Source organism: Aegilops tauschii, chromosome 7, assembly GCF_002575655.3.
Source record: "Aegilops tauschii subsp. strangulata cultivar AL8/78 chromosome 7, Aet v6.0, whole genome shotgun sequence".
In the NCBI taxonomy this organism is placed as follows: Eukaryota; Viridiplantae; Streptophyta; class Magnoliopsida; order Poales; family Poaceae; genus Aegilops; species Aegilops tauschii.
The window spans coordinates 24,638,762-24,659,319 of NC_053041.3; the positions used below are offsets into that span (position 1 = coordinate 24,638,762).

General features: G+C 43.8%; 4 protein-coding genes across 4 annotated transcripts; 2 read left to right on the top strand and 2 right to left on the bottom strand.

Annotated features, from left to right (window-relative positions):
- Positions 1–4,071: 4,071 nt before the first annotated feature.
- LOC141026681 (protein SRG1-like) lies at positions 4,072–5,520 on the top strand. The gene is made up of 3 exons (XM_073503527.1): positions 4,072–4,300; positions 4,378–4,754; positions 4,990–5,520. Exons 1-3 carry the CDS (start codon positions 4,072–4,074, stop codon positions 5,230–5,232), a joined length of 849 nt encoding a protein of 282 aa, XP_073359628.1. The 3' UTR covers positions 5,233–5,520.
- Positions 5,521–5,787: 267 nt separating this feature from the next.
- On the bottom strand, positions 5,788–7,680 carry LOC141026682 (uncharacterized). Its single transcript, XM_073503528.1, has one exon. It carries the CDS (start codon positions 7,678–7,680, stop codon positions 6,328–6,330), a length of 1,353 nt encoding a protein of 450 aa, XP_073359629.1. The 3' UTR covers positions 5,788–6,327.
- A 3,922-nt stretch (positions 7,681–11,602) lies between these two features.
- LOC141026683 (uncharacterized) lies at positions 11,603–12,427 on the top strand. Its single transcript, XM_073503529.1, has one exon. The coding sequence runs from the start codon at positions 11,603–11,605 to the stop codon at positions 12,425–12,427; it is 825 nt and encodes a 274-aa protein (XP_073359630.1).
- Positions 12,428–17,449: 5,022 nt separating this feature from the next.
- On the bottom strand, positions 17,450–19,471 carry LOC109761325 (chaperone protein ClpB1-like). The gene is made up of 6 exons (XM_073503814.1): positions 19,057–19,471; positions 18,862–18,962; positions 18,402–18,739; positions 18,053–18,323; positions 17,781–17,978; positions 17,450–17,650 (listed from the first exon to the last, which is right to left on the bottom strand). Exons 1-6 carry the CDS (start codon positions 19,469–19,471, stop codon positions 17,450–17,452), a joined length of 1,524 nt encoding a protein of 507 aa, XP_073359915.1.
- Positions 19,472–20,558: the final 1,087 nt, after the last annotated feature.

A 20,558-nucleotide genomic window follows, 5' to 3' on the forward strand; every position in this document is an offset into this window, starting at 1 on the left:
CTAGCGTCTCGTCGCATGAACGTGGCCCTTATGCTGCGCGGGGTATGGTGGGCCTTTCCCAAGCAGAATACATGAGGGGCCAACCCCTGCTTACTAGTGGGCACAGGGAGGGATCCCAATTCTGGAGGTCCATCCAACGGATCAAGCATGAGATCCCCCGGGGTGTCCTTCTCCACTGGCAATGGAGAGGGGATCCTATTCTGGCTCGACCCATGGGTGGACGGGACACCATTATGTATGAGGTTTCCAATCTTGTTTATCGTTTGCTCGGATTGGATGGTATTGGTCTCCATGTTCGCCTATGATGGCCAGTGGAACATCTTGTTCCGACGGATATTTGGGCCACGGGAGAACACAGTGTGGGCTGGATTGCGGGCGGCCCTCTCACCGGTGCTTGCAGATTATCCGGATACCATATCCCGACAACTGGCCTCTTCGGGAGACTTCTCTGTCGGCTCGGCATATCATGCCCTGTGCCGAAGGCCATCTATTTCCTAGACTCTTCTGCTCTGGAAAGTGCCCTTATCCCTTAAGATTGAAATCTTTGTTTGACAATTGTTGCGGGATCGCCTACCATTAGGGATAAAGGTGATCAAGTGGCACGTCGCTGGAAATGGGATGTGCCCTCTCTGTGATGTCTCGGTGACTGGGACCCACATCCTATTCTCTTGCATGGCGGCGAGAGTACTTTGGAGTTTTGTCCGTGAGGCTCTAGGGCTGACTGGGAGGCCCTGGACCTGACCGGGTTCCTTCAAACCTATGGCAACCAGACCGGTAGGAGGAGACACCTCTTCTTGCTTGTGTCACTAGCTTCGACCCTATGGACGACATGCAACAAGATGGTCATTGAACAAGTCTTTCTTAGGCGGGCCTCTGACTCAATCCTCAAATTCCATGCACTTTTGCAGCACTGGTACCTGTTGTCTAAACAACGAATTGCAATCGGCTGGGCCTTATGATAGAAGCGACGACTGATGTTGTTCGCCGACTTGCCTCGTTGCAGGCAGCTCGAGACTCCTAGAACTTGGTGGTCTTTTTTTATGCTTTCTTTGGGCCTATTTGTGCTGATGCCACATCATACTATTTCTCTACTTTCTGCACTTGAACTTGTTGTATGGACCTGACAGTTGCTCTTTATTTATAAAGCAGGGCGAAAGTCTATTTAAAAATGTTCTAAGATATGACGTGTGGTGGTATGTACTGACCGTACCTCAATTACTGCTCATCATTATAGCAAATCAGACTGAGGTGCATTTTTTTATGAACTACTACTTCGTTTGGTCATGTTAGAAAGTTACTGCTTGTGTTTTTCATGAAAACACATTCATACTATAAAAACTTTAGAGTCTTTCCTAGCATATCCATATATAACACAACAATCAAAGTTACATGCTAGGTATTTTAAACATAAAATCATTTTGTTCAATGTTTCTAAGGTCTTGGGCTGATGAAGTTAAATGTTTTGTTGCACAGATAATGATCAATGGGTTCTTCAAGAGCCCTGTGCATAGGGTCGTGACAAATGCATAGAAACAGAGGCCATCGATGCCTCTAGACTATTATGTTGACCATGTGAGATATCTCGAGACATCGAATCAGCTGATTGTTGAGAAGAGACCAGCATTGTACATGATAGTGAATGTCAAGGACTACATTGCCGGGCTGTGCTCTCAAGGAACGATGGTTATTGATACACTTCTGATATAAATATGTGGTATCATGCATGTCATGCAAAAACTTTGATCATTTTATGACCAATGTTTGTATCATGTTCAAATTTTTGCATGTTCCACATGCTAATAAGAAAAACAAAGTTATTTATTCTTAATGTGTTCTAAATGAAAAATACGTGATGCTGGATTGGTTGTCATGTGCTTCAGTTGTTAATATTAAGTTGAAACGGGCCCAAGCCAGTTAGCTGACTGTCCCCAGGAACAACCAAGCGCTCTTGATAGACTGATTAGAAAAATTTATGTATGGAATGATATTCATCAATATTAATTTGAGCATGAAAGGTAATTGTAATTATGACCCATTTTCAACCAATGAAATTAGTGGCATCTGCATAATATATATTTGGAGCATAGAGTAAAATTGAAATGTGCATGCTACATTATTTAGCAAATTTTGGTTACTCCCTCTGAACTGAATTAGTTGACGCAACCTCTGTACAATGCTGTATAGAGACCGCGTTGATTAATTTGGACCGGAGGAAGTACAAACAATTATGTAAACATGTAAAATATGTACTGCTTTAAACCCTAACATCATTTAAATTGTTCATTTCTTTCCCGAACCTTTCTACCGGCTAAATGTTCTCAGGTATTATATTATTACATTTGTAGATAGACGGGTGCAGTAAAGCGCACATCCATGTTCTAGTACACTTTAAAAGGAAGGCTGGAGGTGTAACATACCACACATTCGAACAACAATCATCAACATGATGCTTAGCACATAAGTGTTCCTCTAACTCCGACGTAGCAGCAGCTTGTGCTTCAGTTGCTGACGTAATAGTAATTAGCACTAATGACGTCTCCGATGCATAAATAGTTTGAAATTGACGTACACATGCTGGTCATGGGCTTCAGTTGTCAATATTTAAACTAAAACGGATCTAAGCCAGCCAGCCGCAGGAATCTAGGACTGACCCCTGCAGCAACCAAGCGCTCTTGACCGGCCGATTAAAAGAATTCATTCCACGTCGGCGTTCAAAGCAAGTGTTCATACGAAATTAAGTTTTCTCAAGGAACTCTCGAGTCGCGTCCTTGGGTCTCTTGCAATATTGTTGTTAGCTCTAAGTTCCTACGTGGCACATACACGGTATATTTCAAGTTGGCTGTCCACTTGGCTTTAAGTGGGGAATATTTACTGGTAGATTGACGGATACTGACCAGACGCATCGATCCTCTAGGAAGGGTAAATTTTCCTTTGGTGGTAGTTTTAAATTTACCGAATAGTTAATCCATGGCTAGGCGGCTATTAAGTCATTTGTCATATTTTCAATTTGTTACCTCAAAGTTCATACGTCGTATGTTTCAAGTTGGCCATCCACTTGGGTTAGGTTAATTGTGGAGTATTTGCTGGCAGTTCGAACTTAGATGCATGGTGACCAGATGCATCGATCCCTTTGGGAAGCGCATGTGTATTGGGAAGACTAGATTTTCTGTGGGCGGTAATCTTCTACTCCCTCCGTCCGAAGAAGCTTGGTGCTAGATACATCCATTCGAGGGAGGGACAAACTTTTTCAGACAGAGAGCGTACTTACCCAATAATTAATCCATGGCTGGCCGGCTATGAAGTTCTTTTGTCATATTCTTCAATTGTTAGAGGCGCTACCTGTTACTCCAAAGTCTATATAAACGGGGCACCATGCTGTGGTACTTCCACAGCTAAGTTGCATTACTTGTTGTAGAGCACAAGTACTGACCCAAGGAATTGGTCAAGGATATTGATCACAGATCCATCTAGCTAAGATCTCTCCCACTATTGCAGGTAATTTCGTCTGGCAGTTCCTGATCTAAGCTCATATGCATGAGCTAGCCGAGAAAATGCATGAGATTTAACGTTGCCTCGCAACTGTTCAAATCATATCTAGTTTACCCGTATGTCTGATTTGCAGTATCAATCTGATTTTTAAGTGTAATCAGAATACATTTCAGATTCTTCTGTTTGGTACTCCCTCTTACTATAAGACCCATGCAGTATACGTGAAGGTCGTGCAAGTGCAACTATGGGAAGCATGGGAGAAGTGCGAGCAATGATGGTGCAGGAGCTCGCCAACGTCCTCGGCAAGCCCGAGGTGCCAGCCCAGTACGTGGTGCGCGGGCACCACAGCCAGCAGCTCGCCACAGCCATCGCAGCACCTATCCCTGTCATCGACCTCCGCAGCCTTTTCACGGAAGATGGTGCAGCCACTAATGAGGCATCGAAGCTTCGAGCAGCGCTCGAGTCATGGGGCCTCTTCCTGGTAAGTAACTATCCTATCAGCCCACGGTACTTAGTAGTACTCCACAATTTTAGTACAAGATCAAACGTTCATATTCATCTTGCTTATATATATGTACCTGCATGCAGCTCAGTAACCATGGTATAGAAACCACCATGATGGATGGCATGATGATTGCTTCGAGGGAGTTTTTCAAGCGGCCACTCGAAGACAAGAAGAGGTACACCAACCTAATTGGCGGTGAGCAATTCCAGTTTGAGGGGTACGGGAACGACCAGGTGAGGTCGCCGGACCAGATCCTAGACTGGTCTGACCGCCTCTACCTCAAGGTGGAGCCCGAGGACGAGCGACGCATTGCCCTCTGGCCAACACATCCTGAAAACTTCGGGTCACCTATTGATCAGAGATATCACTTTCCAAATTTCCAGGCTTGGGGTTTAAGTATCATAAGCTCATATATTGTTTTCTTTGCAGGGATATTCTGCACAACTTCACGAAAAAATGTGGGGGAGTGAAGGACGATCTCCTCCTGGCAATGGCGAAGCTATTGAAGCTTGACGATGACAACTACTTTGTGGACCAGCTCGGGGAGAAGGCTGAAACTAACGTGAGATGCAGCTACTACCCAGAGTGTCCAAGGCCAGAGCTTGTATTTGGTCTCAAGCCTCACTGCGATGGAACCGTTCTTACACTTCTCATGGTCGATGACAGCGTCGGTGGCTTGCAAGTTCTAAGAGATGGGGTGTGGTGGGATGTACCGATCGTACCTCACACACTGCTGGTCATTATAGGAGATCAGACTGAGGTGCGTTTTCTTTATAAACTAGAAGTACTATTTTGTATGGTCAGGTCAGAACGAAACCGTTTGTGTTTTCCATGAAAAATACTTCCATGGTATAACAAATTTATAGTCTTTGCTAGCATATCCATAATGGAACAAAACAATCAAAATTAAATGCCAGGGTTTACGGATTAAAAAACCATTTTGTCAAAAGTTTCTAAGGTCATGGACTAATTGAGTTAAATGTTTTGTTTAATAGATAATGAGCAACGGGTTCTTCAAGAGCCCTGTGCATAGGGTTGTGACAAATGCAAAGAAAGAGAGGCTATCAGTGGCTCTAGACTATTCTGTTGACCATGAGAGAGAAATCGAGCCATCGGCTCAGCTGATTGATGAGAAGAGACCAGCACTGTACATGAAAGTGAAGGTTAAGGACTACATTGCCGGGCTGTATGAACATTTCTCTCAGGGAACGATGGTTATTGATACACTGCAGATATAACTATGTGGTATCTATCATGGAAAAAATGTGATCAAATTATGACCAATGTTTGTATTGTGTATTTCTAAATGTCACTTGTATTAAGTACTCCCTTTGTTCAACAACACATGTCATTTCAAGTTTTTGCATGTTTTACATGCTAATAAGAAAATAAAGTTATAATATTACTAATGTGTTCTAAATGAAAATTTTGTGATGCTGGATTGCTGGTCATGTGCTTCAGTTGTCTATAATTAAGTTGAAAGAGATCCAAGCCAATTAGCGGACTGACCCCTGCAACAACCAAGAGCTTTTGATTGACTGATTAGAAAAATGAAGTTTTTTTTTCTTCTTATGAAACTCTCAAGCCGCGTCCCTGAGTCTCTTGCAATATTGTAGTTAGCTCTACGTAGTATATTTCAAGTTGGCCATCCGCTTGGGTTTAAGTGTGTGGAGTATTTGCTGGTAAATTGATGCATGGCGACCCCAGAGATGCATCCATCCTTTGGGAAGGGTAATTTTTCTTCTGGAGGTAATTTTTTTAATTACCGAATAATTCATCCATGGATTGGCGGCTATCGAGTCATTTTTCATATTTCAAATTTGATGGACCTTGCAAATGCTTACTCGGCCATGCTTTTCTCATAGTCAAGTACATTAATTACAAGTTTTATCTTGATCTCTACTTTAGCCATGAAATAATGAACAAATTAAGCAGCATGCAGTATATAGTGTTATAGCATGCAGGTTTAGTTGAACTATCAGTTATAATCACAATTAACTGTATACTTAATCTTAAAGAACTGAAACTTTACTTCTTAGATACTGGAGAACTGGAAATGCACATAGCTTAAACACCCATTTAAAACATCATTACGATTTGCTTAATATAGAACATCAATGGTTCAGCAAGCACACCAAGCAGTCCTGATAAACACATATCAAAACAGAACACAGAATGCAGAGGCAATTGATCTGAATATGTCAACTCCAAGCTGTTGATCTGATGAAAAAAGTCAATGGAAAAGTTTGTAGCCATTGCGCCCGTACGTAGTATATTAACTTAGGTGTTCACCAAGTCTGCCACACAAAAACCTAAGATTCTTGTAGCTCCTACTAGGCCCAAGCCCACCTCATAGCAATTGGTCCAAAGATTACTGACACAACTACTAGTCCCCAGAAAGATTTCGCAATTTTCTGTATAGCTCCTCCCGGTTTAGTCCGCTTGATCCTGCCACCAGCCAACTTAGACATGAAGTAGGCAGGCCAATCCATCTCAAAGGGTATAGCACTCTGGACACTGCCGCGAAACCACTCGGTGACCGTCTCCATTGCACCAGTTTGGAAGTCTGCAATGTACACACAACCTTGATTGTCATTGACCAGCAGTTTGCCACTCATCTCTCCGATACACACGCATCGCACAAGGTCGATCTTAATCTGCGTGGGTCGTTTTAGCTTGATCATCTTTGTGCGGTACCAGCGGTCCACGTTGTCATCCTCACTTTTATAGTCACCTTGACATGTCCAGATCTCCAGCATGGTGAATTTCCTATACAAACGAAGTAACGATAGCATCCCGTCATTGGTGACACTAAGCATTGGTTCACTATACAAGTTGAGGTCGGTTTGGTTCGGCGTGATTGGGAGCCTTGTTAAGGACATGTGGGCAGTCTTAGCGCACACACTGAGCGTGTAAAAGCTTGACGTCCGCCTGAAAAGCCAGTGTGCCGCGCCTTGGCACACGACGGCGTTGGCCTGCTGGGGCGCCACATGCACGCCGTGCTCCAGAGTGCCAAAGAACTGTCTAGGCGTGCTCCAGCTCCACTCAGCGGGCATGAACACATGGAGATTGTACCCGGGCTGACCTTCGTCGACACTGATGATTAGCACTTTGAACGAGACCGAGTAGATTGGCCATCGCCGTTTGCCGGAGCAGCAATCAAGATCGGTTAGGATGGTATACCCTACCATCGTGAATTTTCCATTGTACTTCAGCGGGGGGAGCACGCGACCTACGCCCGCGAGCGGATCGCACAATGCCAGACTGAAGCTTCCCTCGATAGTCAGATTGTTGGGGTAGACGAGTTCGACGATGTGATTGAGAAGAAGGCCACGACGCGCGGTGAGCGGCACCGTGTGCAAGCGACCATCCTTGGGAAGGCCGCGGATGTAATGCCCGAGGAAGCGGTAGCGGTCTCCGAGGGGCGACCATGGCACCAGGGCGAACGACGGCGCGGGCGCAGAGATGATTCGTGCTGGTCGTTCTTCACGGGGCAGTGGTGTGACGAGGACGCCGAGGAGGAAGGACGGGTGGAGCGCGCCCTCCGGCCAGCGGCGGAAGAGGAAAGAGGCGTCGGCGATGAGGCGGCGCCACCGCTTGCACGTCGCGGCACAGCGGAAGAGGGCGGCGACGCCCGCCACGCGCACCAGGATCTCGGCGACCACGTCCTCCGGCAGCGTCTCCATTGATCTTCGCTAGCTAGGGCCGGCGCGCGCCGTACCCAACTTGTGAGCGATCGACGTGCGCCGTGCGATTTGGAGCGACCGCTGATTGTGTCTCGATCGGAGTCGTATCAACCTTTTCAACGTCTTAATAATCCTATCACCTGACACCGCCGATGTTTGATTACCGTCATACGCCTCCGTTCACCTTTGTGGGCCTCGACCTCTCGAAGCAGACCCTGGCAGCCCAAGAGATTAGGCCCAAAAAAAATCGTATTCTGTTGGGATCAAACTCAATACCTGCCTCCAAGTCATGAAGGCACAATCCTACTGAGCCATGCCTGATTCCCTAGACAATAGAGGGTTTGTGCTTCTATTAAATAGTACCACCTCGCTTCTTTACGCCCCTCTACACCGATTTATATACATGTATGAATTTAAATCAGTAAGCTGCTTCAAGAATTAATATACATGGGCAAATAGGATGGACAGCCGAGCTGAGTATGAAAGATAACGAGGCACACTGGTAGACCAGAAGAGACGGACAACGACGAGGGTTGTGTGGTGGCAAGATGCGTGCGTCCTGCATGTTGTTGTGCGAATTAGAAGCTCTACGGGACTATCCTAATCTAAACCTCCCCATCCCTGATTTTCAGGGGTGTGGGCCCCTCACTCCCCTAAACACCAATCCAATTCTTCCACGTTGGCCCCTCTCTCTCTTTTTTTTAGGGATTTTTTTTAGAGATTTCAATAAAAAAAAGTACTATCAGGGACAAATGTATCCCTCGTATTTTTTTGAAAGGACAAAAGTCCTCCTGATTCTCTTTGAGACAAAACTCCTCCTGGCTTTAACTACCGGACTCTCTCCTCCGGTCCTCCCACCTTTTGTTTAGATGCTCACCTTTAGCACAGTTCTTTATTCAACACTCAAAGTCATCATAAAACATGCAATCTCATGAGGATTCCCCAGCCACACATGATGCCCTATATCAAGAGAAGAAGAAGAAGCTTTAGCTAATTATAAAGAATGCGCCTCAAAATTTACATTCGCGATATAGGGCATCATGGGCACCTCAAAATTTCATATCAAGAGAAGAAGAAGCTTTAGCTAAGGATTGCCCAACCACACATGGCGGAAAGTATCTCTCCTCCTACCTAATTTCCTACCAAAATATGCCAATCAGCCCGTAAGTCGATCCATAAGTGTGTCAGTAGCCAGTAGGTCTAACATCTCGGGGCACATGGCACTCGACGGGTTTGTGTGCGGTTAATACGCGTCCAAATCCCCACACATTTTTTTAAAATTTGTTAAAAATACATCATATGCATTTTGAAATTCATCAATATTTTATCAATACTTTTAAAGCTCTTAAATATAAAACCTTCTACATTTTTTAAAATCATATTTTTTATATTTTCCATCTTTTTAGTTTAGGAACAAATTTAAAAATGCATATACATTTTTTAATGTGCAGATGTATTTAAAATTTCATGGATATCTTTTAAATTCATGAACTTCTAAAATTTTCCAACATTTTCCTAAATTGTTCAAAAATTTAGAGACATTTTCAAATATTTTTTCCTAAACCAAATACTAACATTTAACTGCAAATTAAAAAAACTAAAAGCAATTTTGGCTCAACCTAGTAAATTGGGCCGACCCATTTAGCTTCTAGCAACAACACAATCGTATTTGCTGGCTATCCCGTACCATACGAGTGGGATAGGCACTCTCCTCGTACTACATTGGTACTCTATTCCGTCCTCTAGATTTTGTTGAAAATTCCTCATTACTTTCTCAAATCTCCTTAAATTAACAACGCAACTATTGGGATGTCGTTAGCTAAGGCTCCTTCTTGATCACCTTGCGCATCACATATTAGTTAGCAGGGTGAACTTCATGAAAATATTCAAGATTTTTTCGAGAAACATGAAAATATTAAAGTTGGCGATGTAAAAAATTTAAAAGGGAAAAACACCAATCTCTGCATCAATTAATTCTTGCATCCATTTTCCAAATGTCTTGTGAAATAGTGCACCGGAATATTTTCAGTTACGGGATTTTTCAAATGTCTTCCAAATGATTGGGTTGATCGGAGTCATATGAACCTTTTCAAAGACCTAATCCTGTTATGGGATTTTTGGTTTACGGGATTACCCTATGCGCTGACGTGGATGAAATCGAAAGGAATTGAACTGTCAAAACATTTTATATTTAACAACGGAGGGTAGTAAAACAAGTTAGACAAAATCTTAGGTTACTACTAGTAGTTTTACTATGACGACACCCTAAAAGATTAATTTTTTATCACAGTACAGACATAGACACTCATACATCTATACTATCTATATCTATACTACTCTATAGTGTACGAGTTTTAAAATTTTGAAACCTAAGCCTAAGAAGCAATGTCAGCCGTTGATGGGCTCAATCCTATGGTCCAAAGTGGAGGGATTCGCGTCTACAGTATCCACCAGGCAACTGCACTTCATTCTAGAGAAATCTTGGTCACTCTGAATTGTTTATTGTATACGGACGTCTCGCTGGTGCACTGCATGTCTGGCCACGCAGGCAGAACAAACCAGCCGGCCATGGCCCGTGGACCTGTAGCACAACAGTTTGCAGCCACGCCAGACTTCTTCTGTACTCCTATCTCTATCATACTCTTATTTTTAGCTGGCAAAAGCAGAAAGCAAGAATGGTGTCAGCATGAAAAGTTCCACGTGTACCAAGGCATCACTTTGTAACGTGTTTGTGCGTCATATAGCTGTTTTTTAGAGAATATATAGCACTTATGGCAGTACATTTATTAAGTTGTGATTAGTGTATAACAATGTATTCTTTTCTACCCTGTGATTTGTTTTTTTTTTTCGTGTTTCAAGTTTTGCAACCATAAAAATATTCGTCTTTCAATAACAAATGTGACTAAGATATTTTCCTTTTATGGTATGCATTGCTAAACAAGATGTTATTACGTTGCATCCGAGCTACGGTGACGTGCACACTAATCGCCTCAACGAGGAGGTTTTTTTTTCTCTAGAGTTTAGAGCTGGCATTAGTGTGACTTTAGAGCCGATCCAATGTAATGACCGAAGTCAATGCGTGCATTTGCACGAGTACATGTATGCTAGTATACATATGTACGGGAGATGCTATTGGCTTTGCAGCGGCCAATTTCTGATAGGAAACTTCAGAAGTCAACTTTCCTTTTACACATAATCAGCGTGAGAGAAAATTAAATGATGCGCCGGGCCCCACCCGTAGAATTCAGGGACCGAGAGAGATTTATGGAAGGAGATGCCCGCACCACGCGTTGAATTTTTTTAATTTTTTTTTGCGGGTGACCACGTGTTGATTTCAGTAGGAGAGATTTATGAAAGTAGTACATGCTAGCCCTACCACTAGAATTCACGGGGGAGAGAATTTTGGATATTACATGGAAGGAGCTTTCCAATGTGTGATGCTCGATCGATCGCTCCAATGAACCCTATGAACGCATGCATGCACACTTTACCCTTATGAGCACCTCCGAAAGACTAAGGCGACACATCATCATAAGATTGATGCAGATGAAATATGCAAAATTCATATTCCGTCCTCGGATGTGGAGGACTGCGTGGCATGGCATCACGAGAAAAATGGCGAGTTCTCGGTGAGAAGCGCCTACAAACTTGCTGTGATGAGCCTTCCCCAACTAGCCCGAAATGCCTTAAGTTCGGCTAGGGACCCAAACGACCGGAGCATATGGGACCTAATTTGGAAATCCAAGGTGCCTGGGAAAGTACGAATCTTTGGATGGAGGGTGGCCACCGATACCCTAGCAACAAAACAGAACAAATGGAAAAGAACACTTGAACTGGATGCTACCTACAACATTTGTGGAAATGGGATAGAAATGAACACCACGTGGTTATGTGTACAAGGAGTAGAGCGTTGAGAGCTGCCATGAGAGAGGTCTGGAACCTACCTGCTGAAAATAAATTCTGGTTCACAGGCGAGAACTGGCTACAAGTAGTACTGGACACAGAGAACGAGGAAACGCGCGCCAAAATCCTGCTGTTACTCTGGCGATATTGGCACCACAGGGAGGATTGCTTGAGAAATAATGGTAGGGAGACGATCAAAGGGTGTGTGCAGTTTCTGAAACAATACGAGGAAGATTTAAGAAAGGCAGAGGTTTCAGCTGACCAGTATGGGGGGAAGGCTGTAGAAAACGATCAGGGGAACTGCACCCGGGCTACTGCACAACCAGTCTGTATGACCAAAAGACTCGACGAAAAATGGATCCCGCTAGTTCGAGGTGCAGTTAAAATAAACACCGATGCATCTTTCCTAGCTGAGATCAGCGAAAGTGCTGCTGGAGTTGTTGGACGAGACTACCGTGGTGTTGTCTTGAAGTCAGTCTGCAAGAGGCTACCAATGTGCCGGAGCGCTGAGGAAGCCGAAGCCCGAGCCATCCTGGTAGGTCTGCAGGCTATGCAAGGAAATTACAATGGCCAAGTGATTGTTGAGACGGACAACCAAATCATCGCGAACGAACTGCTAGCACTGAAGCCTACACGCTCGCCTCATTATGGCCTAATCACATACATTAAGAAGTGCATGGCCGCTTTCTCAGATTGCAGTGTGCAGTATGTAAAGAGGAGCAGAAACACTTTGGCTTATGGACTGGCTGCGCTGACCAGGAGCATAGGAGAGCAGGTTTGGATCGCGAACGTCCCGAGTAGTCTTCGATCTCTAATGATCTCTGAATGTACTGCTCCGTTTTGAGTAGGCTTTCTACTCTATTCTAAAAAAAAAAGATTGGCGAGATAGCCATAGACGTCTTTGTAATCGACGAGAACATCTCGACCCACTGCACGCATATCGTTTTAAGACTTAAAATTAATCCAGGAAAATATGAACACCAATATCAAGTTTAGGACTTGAACTCTAGTGGAATGGGAATACCACTATCCTCCTAACCATCCAACCACATGTTGGTTCGCTGAAAAAAACTCTTAACAACTGTTTTGGTGTAGGTAGTTATTTTTGTCTCTCTCTAAAAAAAGTTACTTTTGTCTCATATTTTTTTACGAGAGAAATTTCCAATCTATTAATCTTCAATCATGGCAGTACAAAAAACACCAGAGGTAATAAAAATTACAACCAGGTCCGTGTACCACCTAGTGATAACTAATGCACTAGAGCGAGCCGAAGGCGCGCCGCAGTTGTCAGCCCTTACTCGCTGGAGCCAGGCAAACCTTGTTGTAATATACAGTAGGGAAGTCATCGTGCTAAGGCCCCATAGGACCAGCGCACCAGAGTAGCAACCATCACCGATGAAGAACAGAAGGATCTTACCTGTAAACACCCAAACAGAGACGAACGAAGACCGAATCCAAACAGATCCACCGAAGACCAGCACCGATTGAATCCCATGAGATCCGACGTGGACACAACTCCACACGCCCTCCGATGATGCCAGACAAACCATTAGGACGGGGATACAACGTGGGAGACATTATTCCTGCTGAGGGACATCGCCGCCGCCACACCGCCCCAACCAAGACGCTGGACCTAACATAGAATAACACATTATGTAAAGCTTTTGTAAAAGTAGCACATAGAATAGCATTTGTAAGTACTAATTTCCGAAAATCCTATTTCTATGCCAGACTTAAAAAAAATATGCACTAGTTATTTTTTGATTGCAAATTCCACACGTTTTTTTAATTCTACAAAAACTACCCGATGGTAAAATTCGCGAAAATAGAGCACAACAGGGATGTACCGTTTCGTGGAGAGGTGGCGGGCTACCAAAAACCTAGCCACCTCCCCATGTACTTCCCTTCTCGCCGCCGCCAGCCGGCAAAGCCCATGCAGCGCCAATGATAGCAAGGAGATCCTGACCTGGGGCCGCTTGTTTGTGGAGGAGTTGGAGGGTTGCGGCGAGATGGCGAAGGAGATGTGTGCTCCAGTTGCAGTCTTCGTCAGGCAGTGCTCGGCGATTTCATTCGTAATCTAGCGCGGTGATCTTCAACGGCGACCCGACTTCGCTAAGTCATCGAAGAAGAGGGAGCTAGTGCATGGTCCTGGATGGCGGCGAGCTCAGTATCATACTCAGACGTATCGTGCAGTGGCATGGGTGATTTTTTCATGTTTTCTTTAGAGAGTCTTTGAGTTTGGTTTGTGATGGCAAGACGATAGTGTCGTTCCAGTGTAGGAATAATGTTCTCCCTGCTCTTTCCCCATTTCATTCACTAATGCAGAAAAGCCTAGTTACTGCATGGCAAAATTGGCCTTGCTGGCGTTGGGTTCCAACCGCACCAAAACGGCGCCAGTAAAAAAATTTACTGATGGTGTTGGAGCACATGTCAACAATATTTTAGATATTGATGGCAATGCCGCATGGCCAATGCCAGCAGTAAGTGTATGTTACCACTAACGTGCCTTGTTGGCCCAATGCCAACAAATTGTTTTTTCGCTTATAAAAAATTTATATGCAGCTATGTAAACCATCAACTAATTTGAGATATACTACTATATCAACTAGTTCAACTCTACAAACTAGTTAGGTACTCAACAACTTAACTAGTTCAACTTCACAGAAGTTAGTAGTTCAAGAACTAATTAAACTAGTTCAACTTCACAAACCGTTGAACAACCAAATTACATCATCCATATATAGCTAGTCTTGGTGGTCGATCACATTTCTTGATCAAGGATTAACTTCAATTGTCGAATCTTGTATCTGTGTTCTCTCCCTCTTTCTGGAATGAGCTTTCTACTAGAGGACGAGTCATTTGATGGTCCAATCTTTCATGGTACACGAAAATTCAGCGACGGACCACGACAAACAATTCTCGTAATAGCAGAAATAGATGAAGAAATAGAAGAACAACTCTCTGAATCAAGCAGGACGCTAGAAGAAGAAAGTGCAGAAAACACTAGCATATAATCAATCGCAGATTAATTCCACGCCAAGCAACTCTCGGATCCCTCATGGATCAGCAAGCAAACATGTTTGGCGCAACCATATCGTTGCCTTTTTATGTATTTTATTCAACCTATTCTGGCCCCCTTGCACGATCGACTTACTCATACTTTTCATAGTGCACACAAGCACGTGACTAAATATTTCATGCTGACTCCTAATTGGACTCTCGAAAACTCCTAATTTGACTCGTACAAATCCAAATAAACCTGCCAACATCTAGCAACGGACCTATACCCCTTTCCCGATTTTAAAAGCTCACGTACAGACTCTCTAGGACTCTCTAATTGTAAGGAAACTAATTAAATATTCCGGCCACATTGATCACATAGTACCTAATCAAAAGATAAATGAGATATTTCTTGGCACGCTCTAGACCACCATCTTAGAGCAGTTCTGAAGTTTGGCTTCATCGTATCTTTCTTTGGACTAGCAGGTGACGCAGCTAAAGTTTGTGTATTTGCATGTACAGAGGCCTTCATGTAACATGTGTCGCTTTTCTCGGGATTAATGTGTGGCATAGCTCCTATAACACATGTGGAATCCTTCATTTTGCTATTAAAGGTCACATCATGATCCCTCTGGTCTCTCAGCCTAAGAGTCTTGTTGAAGAGATCAGTCTTCTCGGTGATCAGCTGATCCCTCTCCGCCTTCAGCGAGGCATTCACCTCCTTCAGGGCCTTGATGGTACTTCCATGAGACTCTATCAGCTGGCGGTTGAGCATGTCGACATCATATACCTTCTCCTCGACAGGTATCGGATCCGGCACGTATGCCTACCAAGTCAAATGTTTGAAATTGCTAGGTATGCATGTGTGTTTGCAATCATCATGAATGGTTAGATGTATGCATGTGTTTGCAATGATCATGGGTGTGTTTTGAATCTTAATTGCCTGGTTGGTGCCCGCTTCGCCTCCGTCGACATCGGAACACGCCAAGTTGCAAGAAGACCTGTAGGTACTCATCGGCGTCAACTACAAAATAACAACAATTAGAGGATGAACTAGTGGAAGAACTAGAGTATGTGAACTAGAGTATATGAACTAGAGGATGAACTGTTTTTGGCACTTTAGAACATATGCCTATGATGGCCTAGAGGATGAACTAGAGTATATGAATGCAACTAAAAGAATATATGAACTAGAGGATGAATTAGAGTATATGAATGCAAAAAAAAAAAACACTAGCTAGTTCATCTAAGCTTTGGCAAACAAAAAAGTTTTGGCAGTGTCAAAGCTTTGGCACACTGTTTTGAAATCATCTAAATGGGCAATGAACTTATAAAACATCATAGACATCATAGTAACTTTGACCCGAGCAAAAAATGTTCTTGAAACATAACTTTGATAGTTTCTATGTAAGTAGCGTGGTAATTTTACGCACCACAGACCTGATAACTTACATACAAAATAACATGGTAACTTTGACCGGGGGGGGGGGGGGGGGGGGGTGTGGAAACATACCCCTCACGCTCTAGTTATCAACCCTTTAACGATGTAGCTATCAATCTTACCATGCTTTTTGTGAATGCTAATGTTGAAGTTATCAACCGTACCATGGTTCGAACGATGTAGTAATCAGCCTTCTAACGATGTAGTTATCAACCTTACCATGCTACTTATTTGTTATGAGGGTGCTAATGTTGAAGTTATCAACATTATCATGGTAAAGTTACCATGTTTCTCATCCTCTAGTTATCAGCCTTCTAACAATTTAGTTATCCATAGACCCTCCTTATAATTTCTGTGTAAATAACATTGTTCTATATGCACAACAAAGCTGATAATTCACATATAAACACCAGGATAGCTTTTGACATGGGTATTGATTTATTTAAAAACACCCCTCGGTAACTCATGCGCATGGTAATAGATGCATAACAAAGCTGGTTACTTACTTAGCCCAGGGGTGGTAATTATCTGACCCCAAAAAAAATGTTAAAAACACTCCTATAACTCATGTATGAATAGCATTGTAACATACGCACAGCAGAACTGATAAACACTTTAGCCAGGCCTGGTAGCTTTTTGATTAAAAAAATCGTTGGAACATATCAATATGGAATCTAGTTTTGAAGGTCTCACCGCGACGTATTTTTATGTGAAAACGACTTTTTGATTGAACCGGCGGTTTAGCTTATAAATCATTTTGAAATTTTGGAATGGAAGCATCTAGAATGACATTACTAGATTTTTGTCCTCTAGTGCATGCATGCATGTGCATGTGGAAAGAAGTTTGGTGGAACCATTTTTGTGACCGGTAATTTCTGGATAAACAACATGATAACTTATATAACACAAAGGTGATAATTTGCGTAGCACAAGCATGGTAAGTTTTTATCCGAAAAAGATGTCGAAACATAGCAACATGTGATCTAATTTTCAAGGTCTTGTCACGATGAATCTTTTATGTGAAAACAATTTTTCAATCGGGCCAATGATTTGAGCTACAAAACATTTTGAAATTTCAATTTTAAAGGGAATCAAGGCTGACACCATCACTTTTGTTTTTTTCTACATGCATGTAATTAGGCCCTTCTAATTAAACAATGACTACTCCTGGGCACCCACGCATACAAGTTACCGCCCTAGCGCTAGTATCTGCATGCATGCAAGCAATCGTTCAGATCTAATGCTATATTTCAGAACGATTGGAAGATAGCAAAGTCCTGTTACATATAAACCTGTGTAAATCACTAACAACCCACATATCAGCTCCCGCTAATATAAGTATATGCAAGTCTTTTACTTTTGCGAAAATACAAGTATATGCAAGTTCATCTTCTTTGTCATCTAATTTTGTTCTTAAACTGACGTTTACAGCATAACTTGTAGCAGGCCTAATGGATCTGCCATCTCCTGCTTCTTCAATACTCGGTACTTCAACCCCCTCTTATCGTCACTAGCATCTATGGAAATCGTTGAGCCTTTACATGCTTCTCCATTGACCAACATATTTGAAAGAATTGTCGCCACATGCTTTCGTACCCACATCTTTATAGGCCTCGCACCGTTCACCTATGAGCATCCATGAAGGATGCATGGATTAACAAGTCATACTAACAAATACTCAAATAAATATTTTCCTGTTAAAAAATAGATATTATGTCTTTCTCGTACGCTGATTGTGGTAAGAAGCTATGCTTACCTTGTCGTGTGATTCCGACAAAATGACTTCCAACGCGGCATCTGCCACAGATAGAGAAATACGCTTCTTGGCCATCATAGCGACAATGCTCTTCATTTGGATTTTCAAAATTTCCCTCAGTTCATGGTGTGAAAGCGGCTCAAATATCACAATCTCGCTCAATCTGTTCATAAGATCAGGCTTGAAACGTTTCTCAACCTGCACAAACAAGTATTATATGATGATCAATCACTGAGGACATTACAAGGGACCGTTTGAATTGATTCGCATACCTGTTTCATGAGAAAATCACGTGCACTTTCCATTGTGTTTTCTCCTCCCACTTCAGCAGATAGGTGCTCTGATCCTAGATTTGAACTCATAATAATGATTGTATTCTTGAAATCTACGTCTCTTCCTTTGCCATCAACCAACATACCATCATTGAGGAGTTGAACAAAAAGCTTGAGTATCGAAGGGTTTGCCTTATCCATCTCGTTAAAAAGGATAACACTATATGGCCGGCGCCTGACTATCTCGGTGAGTTGTCCCTCTTCTTCATAGCTTTAGGAAGTCCAATGAAAAGGTGAGACATGATGATGAAGTGTAAAAAAAACACTTAAACAAGTGTACAAGTCAAACCTTCGAGGTCCTCCAATGAGACGCAACAAAGATCCACTCTCAGCATATTCAGACATGTCAAAACAAACTAACATTTTCTCATTGTTAAATAGCTTCTCGGCAAGAGCTTTAGCAAGTTCCGTCTTTCCAACACCAATCGAGCCCAAAAAGAGGAAAGAACATATTGGTTGACCAGATTTATCAATGCCAACCCTAGAACGTAGCACTGCTTGTGCAACCAAACTAACCGTTTCATTCTGACCAACAACTCGCTCATGGAGCCTATCTATTAGATGAGTCAGTTTTTCCTCCTCTTGATCAAGTGTAGTGATAGGAATTCCAGTCCACCGGCTCACAATCTTCAAACAATATTAGAAAATGGTAATTGAGAAGAGAATAATAATAATAATGAAATAGTAGAAGCTAGGTAAGACATGTGATTAGGAATGACCTCTGTGACATGGCCTTGACCAACCAGTACCTCCCCAGGCGCGTTTGTTTCTCTTTGTTTGCTGGCACGCAACTTTACCGTAGTGCATGCCTCGTCCATGAGATCAATTGCTTTATCAGGGAATTTGCGACCTGGAACGAAGAAAAAGAGGTCAATAATTTTCTTCAAGGTGCACCAATTTAAAAGAATAAACCAAACCAATTCTCGACGATTTCACGGACGTACCAGTAATATAACGGGCAGCGAGCTCTACAGCAGCAACAAGAGCCTCGTCGTCGATTTTCAAGCCATGGTGCTCTTGGTACTTGTGCTTCAGCCCCTGCAGGATGGCAACGGTGGTTTGCATGCTCGGCTCTCCGACTTCGACCTTCTGGAACCGCCGCTCAAGCGCAGCATCCTGCTCAATGTACTTGTAATACTCCTGAGAGGTGGTAGCACCGACGCAACGGAGGCGGCCTCGGGCCAACGCCGGCTTGAGGATGTTAGCGGCGTCGGCGGTGCCACTTCCATCGCCTGCGCCAATAAGCATGTGCATCTCGTCGATGAAGAGGATCAGTTTACTGCTTTCATCCTCGGCCTGCTTGATAGCCTCCTTCAAGCGCTGCTCGAACTGGCCGCGCAACGAGGTCCCAGCGATCATCGCCCCGACATCGAGCACCGCGACGCGCGCTCCAAGGAGAAGGTCGGGGACGGTCCCGGCGGCGATGCGTCGGGCGAGGCCCTCGACGATGGCGGTCTTGCCGACTCCCGCGGCTCCGACGAGCGCGGCACAGTTCTTGGTCCGGCGGCAGAGGATGCAGATGACGCGGTCGATCTCGTTGTCGCGGCCGATGACTGGATCAACACTGTTGGCGTCCAAGATGGTGAGTCTGAAGGGGAACCGAGGCAACAGATCATTGTCGACGTTGTATAACTTCCACGCTGACCAGACAAAAGCAGCGCCGGAGAGGATCGCGGCCACCTCGTCCTTCCGCAACATGTTTGACGTGCCGAAGAAGAAAGAGCAGCCGCGGAAGAAGAATTGTTCTGTTGGATTCGATCGATATATTGCACCCTACGCACAGACAGATAGGGTAGACGTACGTGCGCACGACTCCAAACGACCTGGATTCTTATTATTGGTGCCCTGGATATGCATTAGTTTGAAAAAAATCGGTGCGTCGCTTTTAGCAATGAAAAAAATAGCGCGCTATATAAAATAGCGTGACCCCTGAAAATATGCTATTAGCGTGCTATAGCGCGCTATAGCGCGCTATAGCGTGCTATTAGCAAGGCATTGTACATTTATTTATTTAGCGAGTCAATTCTCTATATACTATAGCGTGCTATTAGCGGCGCTATAGCGCGCTATTTTTTTCAGTGCTTTTAGGTAGGCAATTTGACTGAGAGTTTTGTAGTCCCCTAGCATGGGTGGCTCTCCCGCGGGCATCACGGCCGCAGTGGTGGCTATGTCTCTTTCATGTGGGCGATGAGAGATATAGCGGCGGATAGCTCGGGCGCGCTCTCTGTCTCTTGCAGTGGGATCCAAATCCGGGGATCTGAACTTGCCGCGCTTCTCCTAAAGTCCTCATGCTGGCATGAGAGGCATGCCGAGGGAAAGCTCAGCGCTTTGCCGCAACCGACGGCGATGCTCGCAGGCGCCGCTCTCTTCTTGAACGCCATCGTAGTGTTCCTCTTGTGTCTGGGTTCCGGATGAAAACCTTTGTCCATTGTGGACTAGGCAGCGG

What these genes read in the sequence shown, in the direction of transcription:
- LOC109761325 (XM_073503814.1), bottom strand. Translation starts at nt 19,471, where the DNA reads ATGATCGCTGGGACCTCGTTGCGCGGCCAGTTCGAGCAGCGCTTGAAG. An exon ending in CGCTGCCCGTTATATTACTG is followed by an intron (nt 18,963 to 19,056) that starts GTACGTCCGTGA and finishes TCTTCGTTCCAG; the next exon opens with GTCGCAAATTCCCTGATAAA. An exon ending in TGTCGGAATCACACGACAAG is followed by an intron (nt 17,651 to 17,780) that starts GTAAGCATAGCT and finishes GGATGCTCATAG; the next exon opens with GTGAACGGTGCGAGGCCTAT.
- LOC141026682 (XM_073503528.1), bottom strand. Translation starts at nt 7,680, where the DNA reads ATGGAGACGCTGCCGGAGGACGTGGTCGCCGAGATCCTGGTGCGCGTG.
- LOC141026681 (XM_073503527.1), top strand. Translation starts at nt 4,072, where the DNA reads ATGCAGCTCAGTAACCATGGTATAGAAACCACCATGATGGATGGCATG. An exon ending in GGAGCCCGAGGACGAGCGAC is followed by an intron (nt 4,301 to 4,377) that starts GCATTGCCCTCT and finishes CCAAATTTCCAG; the next exon opens with GCTTGGGGTTTAAGTATCAT. An exon ending in TTATAGGAGATCAGACTGAG is followed by an intron (nt 4,755 to 4,989) that starts GTGCGTTTTCTT and finishes TTTGTTTAATAG; the next exon opens with ATAATGAGCAACGGGTTCTT.
- LOC141026683 (XM_073503529.1), top strand. Translation starts at nt 11,603, where the DNA reads ATGAGAGAGGTCTGGAACCTACCTGCTGAAAATAAATTCTGGTTCACA.